The 15,090-nt window shown below is 38.9% G+C and overlaps 1 protein-coding gene and 1 non-coding gene across 2 annotated transcripts; one reads left to right on the top strand and one right to left on the bottom strand.

Moving 5' to 3' along the window:
- The first annotated feature begins 6,846 nt into the window (after window positions 1-6,846).
- Window positions 6,847-6,954, top strand: LOC148554568 (small nucleolar RNA R71). Its single transcript, XR_015886528.1, has one exon. It is a non-coding gene; the product is annotated as a small nucleolar RNA R71 (small nucleolar RNA).
- Window positions 6,955-11,921: 4,967 nt separating this feature from the next.
- LOC107646363 (uncharacterized) lies at window positions 11,922-13,767 on the bottom strand. Its single transcript, XM_016350552.1, has 5 exons — window positions 13,747-13,767; window positions 13,029-13,611; window positions 12,753-12,969; window positions 12,438-12,593; window positions 11,922-12,123 (listed from the first exon to the last, which is right to left on the bottom strand). The coding sequence occupies exons 1-5, from the start codon at window positions 13,765-13,767 to the stop codon at window positions 11,922-11,924; spliced, it is 1,179 nt and encodes a 392-aa protein (XP_016206038.1).
- Between the last annotated feature and the right edge of the window lie 1,323 nt (window positions 13,768-15,090).

The following is a 15,090-nucleotide window of genomic DNA, read 5'->3' as shown; positions in this document are numbered from 1 at the left end:
CGATTTAGCCAAACACAAAGTAAATCGAATTTAAATGATTCGAATTACGTTAGAGAACAATTTGAATGCAAATCGAATCAAATCAATTCGATTTAAGTAACCCTATAAATCGAATTGACTGAATTCGATTTCAGAAACCGCATAAATCGAATTAACTGAATTCGATTTACCCATCGGAATCAAAACCAACGTAAATCGAAACCACTTGTTTCGATTTAGGACTTTTGTAAATCGAACTCACTTGCTTCAATTTACATGCAATTGGAACGAGTATAGTTCGAATCAAGTTGATTCGATTTACATGCTTCTTCGCTATTTAAACAAATCGAAGTTACTTGATTCGAACTCAGAAACTCATACCCCACTCCCAACCCCACCACCTAGTTCCCAGATTCTCTGGAAAGCAACCCGGTTTGGACCAACTCTGCATGCATGGAGGACGACCCGAATCGTCTATATCGACTTGATGGAGTCGCGCATATCACTGGAGTCGTCCACCTTGAGGTTAGTGTTTTTTAATATTTAATTTTTTTAAATAAATTAGTCGTCAGTTAGAACTGTTAGTGTGCGATTTTTAAAATAAATCCGGAAACAGATATTTGAATTCAGTTCATGTCAGTCTTAGTGAGTCATTAACTATAGAATAGGGTTAGGTGTAGAGTAATGAACAGGGTTAACTGCTGTTTTTGATGATTGTTGATAAAAATAACATGTTTTTATCTCATATTAGTAACTGTTTTGTTAATACAAAAAATTGGATCGTGATTAATGTAGTGGTTAGCGTTTCTATCTATAAAGGATTGGTTGGGATTCATTGAGAGGTTTTTCTTTGACAAATGTGAGAAGTTATGTTCTATTGTTATGCAGCCCCATCGATGCATCAGTAGCATGAGACGACAGCATGATATGAGGTTGATGATAAGATCGTTCCTTACTTGTAGATGGCTAGTTTGTACCATCTTGCAAGATTGAACGAGAGTTGGTTTAGGTTGGACGAGCCGTTGGTCAGCGCCTTCGTAGATAGATGGCGCCCTGAGACGCATACATTCCACATGCCGTTTGGAGAGTGCACTATAACCCTACAGGATGTAGCATACCACCTTGGTCTCCCGATCGACGGTCAGTATGTTAGCGGCTGCCTCACAGACTTTCCGCGATTTATAGCGGGCAGCCAACCACCATGGGTGTGGTTTGAGGAGCTGCTCGGGGTGTTGCCTCCTGCGAACTGCATCGACAAGTTCACAGTGAAGTGCATACGGTTTGAGGAGCGTTTAGTGATCTTGGTGCGCAGAAATCATGACGGTTCCATTCCTTGGTAATGGCGCTGAAAACTTTATACGCACGTTCATAATCTTAATTCTTTGTCACAACTTCGCACAACTGACCAGCAAGTGCACTGGGTCGTCCAAGTAATAAACCTTACGTGAGTAAGGGTCGATCCCGCGGAGATTGTCGGCTTGAAGCAAGCTATGGTCACCTTGTAAATCTCAGTCAGGCGGATTCAAATGTATTAAGAGATTATAGTGTACTAAAAGATAATTAAAATAGGATAGAGATACTTATGTAATTCATTGGTGAGAGTTTCAGATAAGCGCATAGAGATGCTTTCGTTCCTCTGAACCTCTGCTTTCCTGCTGTCTTCATCCAATCATTCCTACTCCTTTCCATGGCAAGCTTTATGTAGGGCATCACCGTTGTCAATGGCTACATCCCATCCTCTCTGTGAAAATGGTCCAATGCGCTGTCACTGCATAGCTAATCATCTGTCGGTTCTCGGTCATACTGGAATAGGATTTACTATCCTTTTGCGTCTATCACTACGCCCAGCACTCGCGAGTTTGAAGCTCGTCACAGCCATCCCTTCCCAGATCCTACTCGGAATACCACAGACAAGGTTTAGACTTTCCGGATCTCAAGAATGGCCATCCATGGGTTCTAACTTATACCACGAAGACTCTAATATCTCGAACTTGGTCCTCTGTATTAGATATCTAAGAGATACTCATTCTAGCTTGTTTGCATGTAGAACGGGAGTGTTTGTCAGGCACGCATTCATAGGTGAGAATGATGATGAGCGTCACATAATCATTACATTCATCATGTTCTTGGGTGTGAATGGATATCTTAGAGAAGGAATAAGCTTGAATTGAATAGAAAAACAGTAGTACTTTGTATTAATTCATGAGGAACAGCAGAGCTCCACACCTTAATCTATGGTGTGTGGAAACTCTACCGTTTGAAAATACATAAGTGATAATGGTCCAGGCATGGCCGAATGGCCAACCCCCATGAAAGTCTAAGATAGCATAAAACTAATCAAAGATCCCCCTTACAAAGATAGTAAAAAGTCCTATTTATACTAAACTAGTTACTAGGGTTTACAGAAATGAGTAAATGATGCAGAATTCCACTTCCGGGGCTTACTTGGTGTGTGTTTGGGCTGAGCATTGAGCTTTACACGTGTAGAGGTCTTTCTTGGATTTGAACACCAGTTTGTAACCTGTTTCTGGCGTTTAACTCCACTTTGCAACCTGTTTCTGGCGTTTGACTCCAGAATGCAGAACGCCAGTTTACGTCATCTATCCTTAATCAAAGTATGGACTATTATATATTGCTGGAAAGCCCTGGATGTCTACTTTCTAACGCAATTAAGAGTGTACCATTTAGAGTTCTTTAGCTCCAGAAAATCCACTTTGAGTACAGGGATGTCAGAATCCAACAGCATCTGCAGTCCTTCTTCAACCTCTGAATCTGATTTTTGCTCAAGTCCCTCAATTTCAGCCAGAAAATACCTGAAATCACAGAAAAACACACAAACTCATAGTAAAGTCCAGAAATATGAATTTTAATTAAAAACTAATAAAAATATACTAAAAACTAACTAAATCATACTGAAAACTATGTAAAAACAATGCCAAAAAGCGTATAAATTATCCGCTCATCACAATACCAAACTTAAATTGTTGCTTGTCCCCAAGCAACTGAAAATCAAATAGGATAAAAAGAAGAGAATATACTATAGATTCCAAAATATCAATGAAACTTAGCTCCAATCAAATGAGCGGGACTTGTAGCTTTTTGCCTCTTGAATAGTTTTGGCATCTCGTTTTATCCATTGAGGTTCAGAATGATTGGCATCTATAGGAACTTAGAATTTAGATAGTGTTATTGATTCTCCTAGTTCAGTATGTTGATTCTTGAACACAGCTACTTTATGAGTCTTGGCCGTGGCCCTAAGCACTTTGTTTTCCAGTATTACCACCGGATACATAAATGCCACAGACACATAACTGGGTGAACCTTTTCAGATTGTGACTCAGCTTTGCTAAAGTCCCCAATTAGAGGTGTCCAGGGTTCTTAAACACACTCTTTTTTTTCTTTGGACCTTGACTTTAACCGCTCAGTCTCAAGTTTTCACTTGCACCTTCACGCCACAAGCACATGGTTAGGGACAGCTTGGTTTAGCCGCTTAAGCCAGGATTTTATTCCTTTAGGCCCTCCTATCCACTGATGCTCAAAACCTTGGATCTTTTTTATTACCCTTACCTTTTGGTTTTAAGGGCTATTGGCTTTTTGCTCTTGCCTTTTGGTTTTAAGAGCTTTTGGCTTTTTCTGCTTGCTTTTTCTTTTTCTATTTTTTTGCCATTTTTTTTCTCTCTTTTTTTTTCTGCAAGCTTTTGTATTCACTGCTTTTTCTTGCTTCAAGAATCATTTTTATGATTTTTCAAATTATCAAATAACATTTCTCCTTTTCATCATTCTTTCAAGAGCCAACATATTTAACATTCATAAACAACAACTTCAAAAGACATATGCATTGTTCAAGCATACATTCAGAAAATAAAAAGTATTGCCACCACATCAAAATAATTGAACTAGTTTCAAGGATGAATTCGAAACCATGTACTTCTTGTTCTTTTGTAATTAAAACATTTTTCATTCAAGAGAGGTGATGGATTCATATTCATAACTTTAAGGCATAGACACTTAGACACTAGTGATCATGTAATAAGACACAAACATAATTAAACATGAAGCATGGAAGCCGAAAACAGAAAATAAATAGACAAGGAGATTAAGGAATGAGTCCACCTTAGTGAGGGTGGCGTCTTCCTCTTCTTGAAGAACCAATGATGCTCTTGAGCTCCTCTATGTCTCTTCCTTGTCTTTCTTGCTCCTCCCTCATAGCTCTTTGATCTTCTCTAATTTCATGGAGGATGATGGAGTGCTCTTGGTGCTCCACCCTTAGTTGTCCCATGTTGGAACTTAATTCTCCTAGAGAAGTGTTGATTTGTTCCCAATAGTTTTGTGGAGGGAAGTGCATCCCTTGAGGCATCTCAAGGATTTCATGGTGAGGAATCTCCTCATGCTCATGTTGAGGTCCATGATCTCTTGTTTGCTCCATCCTTTTCTTAGTGATGGGCTTATCCTCTTCAATGAGGATGTCTCTAGCCTTAGGTGCCATAAATGGTTATGGAAAAAAAAAGCAATGCTTTTACCACACCAAACTTAGAAGGTTTGCTCGTCCCCGAGCAAAATAAGAAAGAAGTGAGTAGAAGAAGAAGAAAATGGAGGAGATGGAGGTGTGGGACTGGTTCGGTCAAGGGGGTTTTAGGTGGTTATGAAGTGTGAAAAGGAAGGAGTGATGGTTTGAATTTGAGTGGGTGGGTGTAGGTGGGTTGTATGATGGTTTTGGAGGAGTAATAGGGGTGATTGGTGAAGGGTATTTGTGGAAAAGAGTTATGAAAAGGTGTGAAGAGGAGAAAAGAAGATGTGGGGATCCTGTGGGGTTCACAGATCAAGTGGGGTCAAGGACTTAACATCCCTGCTCCAATTAGGTGTGTAAAACGCCCTTGCTGTGCAATCCTGGCGTTTAACGCCAGACTGCTGCCTGTTTCTGGCGTTAAACGCCCAAATGTAGCTTGTTTCTGGCGTTTAACGCCAGGTAAATGCTTGTTTCTGGCGTTAAACGCCAGCTTGGTGCCTGTTTCTGGCGTTTAAACGCCAGACTGCTTTCCTCCAGGGTGTGCTATTTTCAATGCTATTTTTCATTCTGTTTTTTATTTTTCAGTAGTTTTTATGACTTCACATGATCATCAACCTAATAAAACACAAAATAACAAAAAGAAAATAAAATAGATATGATTAAATAACATTGGGTTACCTCCCAATAAGCGCTTCTTTAATGTCAATAGCTTGACAGTGAACTCTCATGGAGCCTCACAGATATTCAGAGCATTGTTGGGACCTCCCAACACCAAACTTAGAGTTTGACTGTGGGGGCCTTGGTTAACTCTGTAGTGAGAGAAGCTTTTCATGCTTCCTCTCCATGGTTACAGAAGGAGATCCTTGAGTCTTAAACACAAGGTTGTCCTCATTCAGTTGAAGGACTAATTCTCCTTTGTCCACATCAATCACAGCTCTTGCTGTGGCTAGGAAGGATCTTCCAAGGATGATGGATTCATCCTCATCCTTCCCAGTATCCAGGATTATGAAATCAACAGGGATGTTAAGGCCTTCAACCTTTACTAGCACGTCCTCTACTTGTCCATAAGCTTGTTTTCTGGAGTTGTCTGCCATTTCTAATGAGATTCTGGCAGCTTGCACCTCAAAGATTCCCAGTTTCTCCATTACAGAGAGTGGCATGAGGTTTATCCCTGATCCAAGGTCACATAGAGCCTTCTCAAAGGCCATGGTGCCTATGGTACAAGGTATTAAGAACTTTCCAGGATCATGTTTCTTCTGAGGTAATCTCAGTTGATCCAGATCACTTAGTTCATTGATGAGCAAGGGAGGTTCATCTTCCCAAGTCTCATTACCAAATAATTTGGCATTCAGCTTCATGATTGCACCAAGGTACTTGGCAACTTGCTCTTCAGTAGCATCCTCATTCTCTTCAGAAGAAGAATACTCATCAGAGCTCATGAAGGGTAGAAGGAGGTTCAATGGAATCTCTATGGTCTCTAGATAAGTCTCAGATTCCTTTGGTTCCTCAGAGGGAAACTCCTTGTTGATCACTGGACGTCCCAGGAGGTCTTCCTCACTGGGATTCACGTCTTCTCCCTTCCTTGTAGGTTCGGCCATGATGATTAATTCAATGGCCTTGCACTCTCTCTTTGGATTCTCTTTTGTATTGCTTGGGAGAGTACTAGGAGGGGTTTTAGTGACCCTTTTACTCAGCTGGCCCACTTGTGCCTCTAAATTTCTAATGGAGGACATTGTTTCATTCATGAAACTCAAAGTGGCCTTAGATAGATCAGAGACTATGTTTGCTAAGCTAGATGGATCCTGCTCAAAACTCTCTGTCTTTTGCTGAGTGGATGATGGAAAAGGCTTGCTATTGCTAAACCTGTTTCTTCCACCATTGTTAAAGCCTTGTTGAGGCTTTTGTTGATCCTTCCATGAGAAATTTGGATGATTCCTCCATGAGGGATTATAGGTATTTCCATAGGGTTCACCCATGTAATTCACCTCTGCTATTGCAGGGTTCTCAGGATCATAAGCTTCTTCTTCAGAAGATGCCTCTTTAGTACTGTTGGATGATTCCTTCAATCCATTCAGACTCTGAGAGATCATATTGACTTGCTGAATCAATATTTTATTCTGAGCCAATATGGCATTCAGAGTATCAATTTCAAGAACTCCCTTCCTCATAGGCGTCCCATTATTCACAGGATTCCTTTCAGAAGTGTACATGAATTGGTTATTTGCAACCATGTCAATGAGTTCTTGAGCTTCTGCAGGCGTTTTCTTTAGGTGAATGGATCCACCTGCAGAATGGTCCAATGACATCTTTGATAGCTCAGACAGACCATCATAGAATATATCCAGGATGGTCCATTCTGAAAGCATGTCAGAAGGACACTTTTTGGTCAGTTCCTTGTATCTCTCCCAAGCTTCATAGAGGGATTCACCTTCCTTCTGTCTGAAGGTTTGAACATCCACTCTAAGCTTACTAAGCTTTTGAGGAGGAAAGAACTTGGCTAAGAAAGCCGTGACCAGCTTATCCCAAGAGTTCAGGCTATCTTTAGGTTGAGAGTCCAACCATACTCTAGCTCTATCTCTTACAGCAAACGGGAAAAGCATAAGCCTGTAGACCTCGGGATCAACCCCATTGGTCTTAACAGTATCACAGATCTGCAAGAATTCAGTTAAGAACTGAAAAGGATCTTCTGATGGAAGTCCATGAAACTTGCAATTCTGTTGCATCAGAAAAACTAATTGAGGTTTAAGCTCAAAATTGTTTGCTCCAATGGCAGGGATTGAGATGCTTCTTCCATGTAAATTGGAATTTGGTGCAGTAAAGTCACCAAGCGTCTTCCTTGCATTGTTATTATTTTCGGCCATGTTTTCTTCTTTTTCAAAAATTTCTGTCAGATTTTCTCCAGAGAGTTGTGCTTTGGCTTCCCTTAGCTTTCTCTTCAGAGTCCTTTCAGGTTCAGGATTAGCTTCAACAAGAATGTTCTTATCCTTTTTCCTGCTCATATGAAAAAGAAGAGAACACAAAAGAAAATATGAAATCCTCTATGTCACAGTATAGAGATTCATTTATGTGAGTATAAGAAGAGAAGAATGTAAGAAGGAGAAGAGAAAAACTCGAACAAAGAGAGAAAGATGGTGTTCGAATTTTGGGTGGAAGAGAAGTGTTAGTAGATGAATAAATAAATAGAAGGAGATGAAGGAGAAGAATTCGAAAATTAGATAAAATAAAATAAAAGTATTTTTTGTTTTTAAATTAAAAATTAAAATTAAAATAAAAAATTCGAAAATTAAGCAAGGAAAATTAAATCAAATTAAATTAAATTTAAAACAATTAGTTAATTCAAAAAGGAATTTTGAAAAAGGTGAAGGTGATTTTCGAAAATTAGAGATAGAATTAGTTAGGTAGTTTTGAAAAAGATAAGAATCAAACAAAAAGATAAGTGGTTAATTGAAAAAGATTTGAAAATCAAATTTTGAAAAAGATAAGAAGTTAAAAAAAAGATTTTGAAATCAAATTTTGAAAAAGATGTGATTGAAATTTAAAAAGATGTGATTGAAACAAAAAGATAGGATTGATTGAAAAAGATTTGAAAATTAAATTTTGAAAAGATAGGAAGTTAGAAAAGAAGTTAGAAAAGATTTTGAAATTAATTTGAAATTTTTGAAAATTATGAAAGAAAAATGAAAAAGATTTGATTTTTGAAAAAGATTTGAAAAAGATGGAATTTTTAAAGTGAAAATTTGATTTGACTCATAAGAAACAACTAGATTTTAAAATTTTTTGAAAAAGTCAAGTCAAATTTTCGAAAATTTATGAGATAATAAGGGAAAGATATTTTTTTGATTTTTTTTTAATTTTAAGGATGAGAGAGAAAAACATAAAAAAGACTCAATGCATGAAAATTTTGGATCAAAACATGTGATGCATGCAAGAACACTATGAATGTCAAGATGAACAGCAAGAACACTTTGAATGTCAAGATGAACACCAAGAACTTATTTTTAAAAAATTTTCAAGAAAAGAAAACATGCAAGACACCAAACTTAAAAATTTTTATTTTTTAGACACTACGAATGCAAGAATGCATATGAAAAATAAGAAAAGATACAAAACAAGAAAATATAAAGATCAAACAAGAAGACTGGCCAAGAACAACTTGAAGATCACGAAGAATGCAATGCATGAAATTTTCGAAAATAATTGTTAGAAAATTAAAAGGATGCAATTGACACCAAACTTAAAATTTGACTCAAGACTCAAACAAGAAACATCAAATTATTTTTGATTTTATGATTTTATTAATTTTTTTTGGATTTTTCGAAAATTATTTTGGGAAAAACGAAAAAGAAGAAAATTTTTTTTTTTTTGTATTTTTTCGAAAATAAGAAATAAAAAGCTTAAAATTAAAATAAAATTACCTAATCTGAGCAACAAGATGAACCGTCAGTTGTCCAAACTCGAACAATCCCCGGCAAGGGCGCCAAAAACTTGGTGCGCAGAAATCGTGACGGTTCCATTCCTTGGTAACGGCGCTGAAAACTTTATACGCACGTTCATAATCTTAATTCTTTGTCACAACTTCGCACAACTGACCAGCAAGTGCACTGTGTCGTCCAAGTAATAAACCTTACGTGAGTAAGGGTCGATCCCGCGGAGATTGTCGGCTTGAAGCAAGCTATGGTCACCTTGTAAATCTCAGTCAGGCGGATTCAAATGTATTAAGAGATTATAGTGTACTAAAAGATAATTAAAATAGGATAGAGATACTTATGTAATTCATTGGTGAGAGTTTCAGATAAGCGCATAGAGATGTTTTCGTTCCTCTGAACCTCTGCTTTCTTGCTGTCTTCATCCAATCATTCCTACTCCTTTCCATGGCAAGCTTTATGTAGGGCATCACCGTTGTCAATGGCTACATCCCATCCTCTCTGTGAAAATGGTCCAATGCGCTGTCACTGCATAACTAATCATCTGTCGGTTCTCGATCATACTGGAATAGGATTTACTATCCTTTTGCGTCTGTCACTACGCCCAGCACTCGCGAGTTTGAAGCTCGTCACAGCCATCCCTTCCCAGATCCTACTCGGAATACCACAGACAAGGTTTAGACTTTCCGGATCTTAAGAATGGCCATCCATGGGTTCTAACTTATACCACGAAGACTCTAATATCTCGAACTTGGTCCTCTGTATTAGATATCTAAGAGATACTCATTCTAGCTTGTTTGCATGTAGAACGGGAGTGTTTGTCAGGCATGCGTTCATAGGTGAGAATGATGATGAGCGTCACATAATCATCACATTCATCATGTTCTTGGGTGCGAATGGATATCTTAGAGAAGGAATAAGCTTGAATTGAATAGAAAAACAGTAGTACTTTGTATTAATTCATGAGGAACAGCAGAGCTCCACACCTTAATCTATGGTGTGTAGAAACTCTACCGTTTGAAAATACATAAGTGATAATGGTCCAGGCATGGCCGAATGGCCAGTCCCCATGAAAGTCTAAGATAGCATAAAACTAATCAAAGACCCCCTTACAAAGATAGTAAAAAGTCCTATTTATACTAAACTAGTTACTAGGGTTTACAGAAATGAGTAAATGATGCAGAATTTCACTTTCGGGGCCCACTTGGTGTGTGCTTGGACTGAGCATTGAGCTTTACACGTGTAGAGGTCTTTCTTGGAGTTGAACGCCAGTTTGTAACCTGTTTCTGGCGTTTAACTCCACTTTGCAACCTGTTTCTGGCGTTTGACTCCAGAATGCAGCATGGAACTGGTGTTCAACGCCAGTTTACGTCATCTATACTTAATCAAAGTATGGACTATTATATATTTCTGGAAAGCCCTGGATGTTTAATTTCCAACGCAATTAAGAGCGTGCCATTTGGAGTTCTGTAACTCCAGAAAATCCACTTTGAGTGCAGGGAGGTCAGAATCCAACAGCATCTGCAGTCCTTCTTCAACCTCTGAATTTGATTTTTGCTCAAGTCCCTCAATTTCAGCCAGAAAATACCTGAAATCACAGAAAAACACACAAACAGATAGTAAATTCTAGAAATGTGAATTTTAATTAAAAACTAATAAAAATATACTAAAAACTAACTAAATCATACTGAAAACTATGTAAAAACAATGCCAAAAAGCGTATAAATTATCCGCTCATCAGATCTTCCACAGGGGGCAGATGACGAGACGGTTAGGAGGTACACCCGTGCGTACATCATGATGCTCCTATCGACACAGCTGTTTGGGGACAAGTCAGGTACCCGCCTCCACATCCGATGGTTGCCGTATGTGGCTAGGTTGGAGGACATGGGTCAGTACAGTTGGGGTTCCGCTGCGTTGTCATGGCTATACAGGTGCATGTACCGTGTGGCGAACAGAAATGTCGTCAAGTTGGCTGGTCCATTGCAGCTCCTCCAGTCGTGGATCTTTTGGAGGTTCCCTAGATTCTGGCCGGACGGATATGATGTTTTTCATTAGCCGTTGGCCTCGAGGTAGTCTCCATTAGTCATGCGAACTATTTTTCCATTTATTTAGCATCTATAATTATGGTTAACTAAATGTTGTGATTTTCAGATGGGGAGGTTATCAGCCGAGCTTGAGCGATACTCTGTATGACCCAAGTGAAAAGCCCCCTGTCGGAGTGGTCTCAGCCACCGTAAACTCTGAGTTGTCCCTGTCGTACTGCATCACGGTGAAACACCTTGAGGCCTTTAGGTTGGCCTCGATCACCCTAAGTAGATGCTGACTGAACTGCTGCCCAGTGCCTAACTGTGCCTCAGCCTCTTTTCCTTTGCGAATGAATAACTCGGCCAACCGCCCGTACGTGGCTTTCACCAATGCACACACCGGGAGGTTCCTAACACCCTTTAGGATCGAGTTCACACACTCAGATATGTTCGTAGTCATGTGCCCAAATCTGCGGCCTTCATCCCGATGCTGAGTCCAAAGTGCATACTCAATTCGATTAGCCCAGTCGCACATCGTTGGATCAAACGTTCTCAGGATGTTAAACCAGTATTGAAACTCGACCTCCGTCTTTGCATATGCAGCATTCACTAAGGCCGCGTTTGTTTACAGAGACAGAACACTGAGACACAAAAACATGTTTGACAGAAGAGACATGGATAGAGACAGTGTGTCCAAAGACACTGAATTAGTGTATTTTGTGTCCATCCTGTCAGGAAGGACACGGGGACACTAACAAGGGACACAACTTATTTTTCATTATTTTTGTTAATTTTTCATAATTATATTTTTTTTATTATTATATTTTTCATCTCAAATTTTTTGAATGAAAAAAATGAGAATAAATTAGATTTTCATAATTTGTTCTAGTTTATCACCAAATAGAATACAAGAACACAATTTTGTGTCTCTGTCCATCAGTGTCTTGTCCTATTCTATTCTTAGTGTCTTGTCCTATCCTGTTCTCAGAAACAAACGCAGCCTAACAACCTCCTTGCATCCTTCCCCTTGAAAGTCAGGGCAAAATTAGCCGCCACGTGACGGATGCAAAACGCCCTATATGCAGTAGGGGGAAGCCATCCCCCATCAGGAGCCTCCAATGCAGCCTTTATCCCATTGTGCCTATCTGATATGACAAGTATACCCGGTTGAGGCGTCACATGAGCCCTAAGGTAGGATAGAAAGAATGATCATGACTCCGCATTCACACCTTGCACAAGTGCAAAGGCAATAGGAATGACGTTGGAGTTGCCGTCCTGTGCAATCGCGATAAGCAGTGTACCACCGTATTTGCCGTAGAGGTGGGTCCCATCCACAGTAACCAACGGCTTGCAATGTCGAAATGCCTCAACACATGGTGGGAATGTCCAAAACAAGCGATGGAAAAAAGCTGTAGAATCATCCAACTGCCCACCCACTCAAACAGGACTCGTCCTCAGCACAGCTACACTGCCCGGCATAGTGATCTGCAAGCCCAATACCCATCTGGCAACTCATTATACGAATCATCCCAGTCTCCGTAAATTTGTGCCATAGCCTTCTGTTTGGCCATCCAAACCCTCCTATACGTCGGCCTGAACCCGAAGTGTGCCTTCGTGGCATTCTGCAGTACCTTAATCGACGTTGCAGCATCAGCTCTAATCAGGGGCATAATGAAAGTCGATATGACATGATAATCAAGCTTTCTGTGGTCACTAGAGATCGATGTGGCTAGACAAGTATGAGGATCATTGTACTGTTTTACCTCCCAAATTCTCTTGCGCTGCCGGAGGCTGACCCGGATTAGCCATACACACCCGCTCCCGAACTCCTTGCACTTGCCATAGTACTTGCGGTGATCCGACTCCAAGACCTTGTACTCAACCCTGCGGCGGATGCTGTAGGTCTTCACGCTAAGCACAACTTCCTCCTTATCCTGAAACTGCTGGCCGACCTGAAACTCCGACACGCCACCTGGATTTTGCGAGTCTCTCGCCCCGAAGCCAACAGGTACAGACGGATCTTCCTGAGGCACTATGGCATCCAAGTCCAGAGCAGAGAAGTGGGGGGGGGGGGAGAGTACTGATTATTACCTGAACTAGATGCTCCCTCGCTGACAGGTGGAGTCATCCGTGGAGTCTCCTCCTTGCTATCATCCGCATCAATCGTTGCGGGCTCCACATCATCAGCATCATCATCCTGCAATGCATCCTCAACCCCTTCGGGTGCTACAAGCTCTTCGATTACCGGAACACACGGAGGAGAGCTGCGTGCCGCAAAATCACCGTCTTCCAACGGTCCAGCCTCGCCAACTAATGCATCACAACTTCGATTCAGATTGACGGCAAACGATGGTGAAGCCACTAAGTCTGACTCGGATGCAAGCACCGGCACTGCTGACGATGATCCAACAGGCAATGCACTAGAGCTGGCTACATATCCTGTGGAGTGCATATTCCTGTTCGAGCCTCCAGAACTAGATGCCACATCCACAAGTTTCGCCAACAACTCCGGAGTCCTCACCTCAGGAAACTGACGGCGACAATGAAACAACACCTGCATATCTTCGTCACTATTAATAATGAATGAATCATACTTAACATCATTGCGTAACACGGAGATCGGAATACGATAGAACAACTTCTCCACCCGTTTCACGCCAAGCAGTCCTAGTCTCTAGAGTATAGTACTCTTAAACTCAGCGAAACTTGTCGAAGGTTTGAGAAAAATACTCATCGGGTCCTTGTCAATGAACTTAATCCCTGATCGCGTTTTCTTCTTAATAGAACCTCTATATTGCACAAGAAGTACAAAACTTTCATCACTAGCCATTCTGAATCTCACTCTCTCACAAAATTTTGTATAGCATCTGGTTTTTATATACCTCCCTCCTTTGTAAATCGAAACAATTACATTCGATTTACTCTAACGCTAGTTGTATGTATAAATCGAATTAAATTCATTCGATTTACGTTCACTTCTAAATCGAATTTATTTGATTCGATTTCCATTGAATTTTGTTAATTGGCTAATTCGAATTAATTAGATTCGATTTACTACCTGTTTTGATAAATCGAATTTATTCGATTCGATTTATATAAAAATGTGGTTTGGAACTTTGACGTTGCAAATTTTCGTTTGGGACATTCAGAACATTTTCAAATATACTTGGTTTAACCAAGTCATTTGCCCCTTTTTTTTACTTTACATTTAAACTAACACTATAACAAATTCTCCAATTTCTTTTACCAAATATATTTAACGTTCTCTTTTTATTGGCCTATCTTACAGACTTGTATCAAGAAACAAATTATTTAAACAAGAAAACGGTCAGCAAACGTATGTAGTAGTGAGCCAACGAGTTAAAATTTAAATGATATAGTCTCTCTATCTTTATCTATGTTTGTTTGAAAGGAAAATAGAAGGAAAGAAAAAGGAAAAAAGAAAATGGAAAGAAAAATGATTATTTTTTATTGTTTAATTGAGGAGAAAAACTAAAGAGAAAAGAAAGTGATGGAAAAAAAATTCACATCCAAATACATAAAATTATTTTTATAACATTTCTTTTTTTCTTATTTTCCTTCCATCCAAATACATCTAAAAAATAAATAAAAATTCACTCAATTTCTTTCCTTTCCTTTCTTTCTTTTCTATTTCCTTCCTCTTTATTTCTTTCCTTTCAACCGAATATTCGGATTTAAATCTCATTTCTAACTTAAAAAAAAAAACCGTATGTGACATTGATGTCCAACTATTTCTTCTTCTTTTCTCTTTTTAATATGAGAAATTTTTGGAACTAGCAAAAAAATTTTGATCCTCAGACACTAAATTATTTTCAACAAATATATTTTACTAATTTATATGTACAAATTTTAAAAAATATAAGTACAAATGGTATTAATTTATGTGTATAAATTTTGATAAACATAAATACAAAGTATATATTTTTTTATATAAATTTATATAAATATAAATATAAATTATTACTAATCCATAATAATAATATTTACTGGTCATATAGAATTGTTCTTCTAATATTAAAGGTGTGGGATGTAAGACTAGAATAAGGTACAAGATTTTTTAAAAAAAATTAATTCTGGAATGATAAATTTTCTGAATTTTATTCAGTAAAAAAAAATTAAATATAATTTATTA

Source organism: Arachis ipaensis, chromosome B6 (assembly GCF_059453495.1).
Source record: "Arachis ipaensis isolate K30076 ecotype BB chromosome B6, ASM5945349v1, whole genome shotgun sequence".
Taxonomy (NCBI): Eukaryota; Viridiplantae; Streptophyta; class Magnoliopsida; order Fabales; family Fabaceae; genus Arachis; species Arachis ipaensis.
This window is presented reverse-complemented; position numbering and strand designations above follow the sequence as displayed.

Coding starts and splice junctions, on each gene's coding strand:
- LOC107646363 (XM_016350552.1), bottom strand. CDS start 13,767: ATGGCTAGTGATGAAAGTTTT. Junction 13,612..13,746: donor TGGCTAGTGATGAAAGTTTT/GTACTTCTTGTG, acceptor ACTATACTCTAG/AGACTAGGACTGCTTGGCGT. Junction 12,970..13,028: donor CGAGGGAGCATCTAGTTCAG/GTAATAATCAGT, acceptor TGGATGCCATAG/TGCCTCAGGAAGATCCGTCT.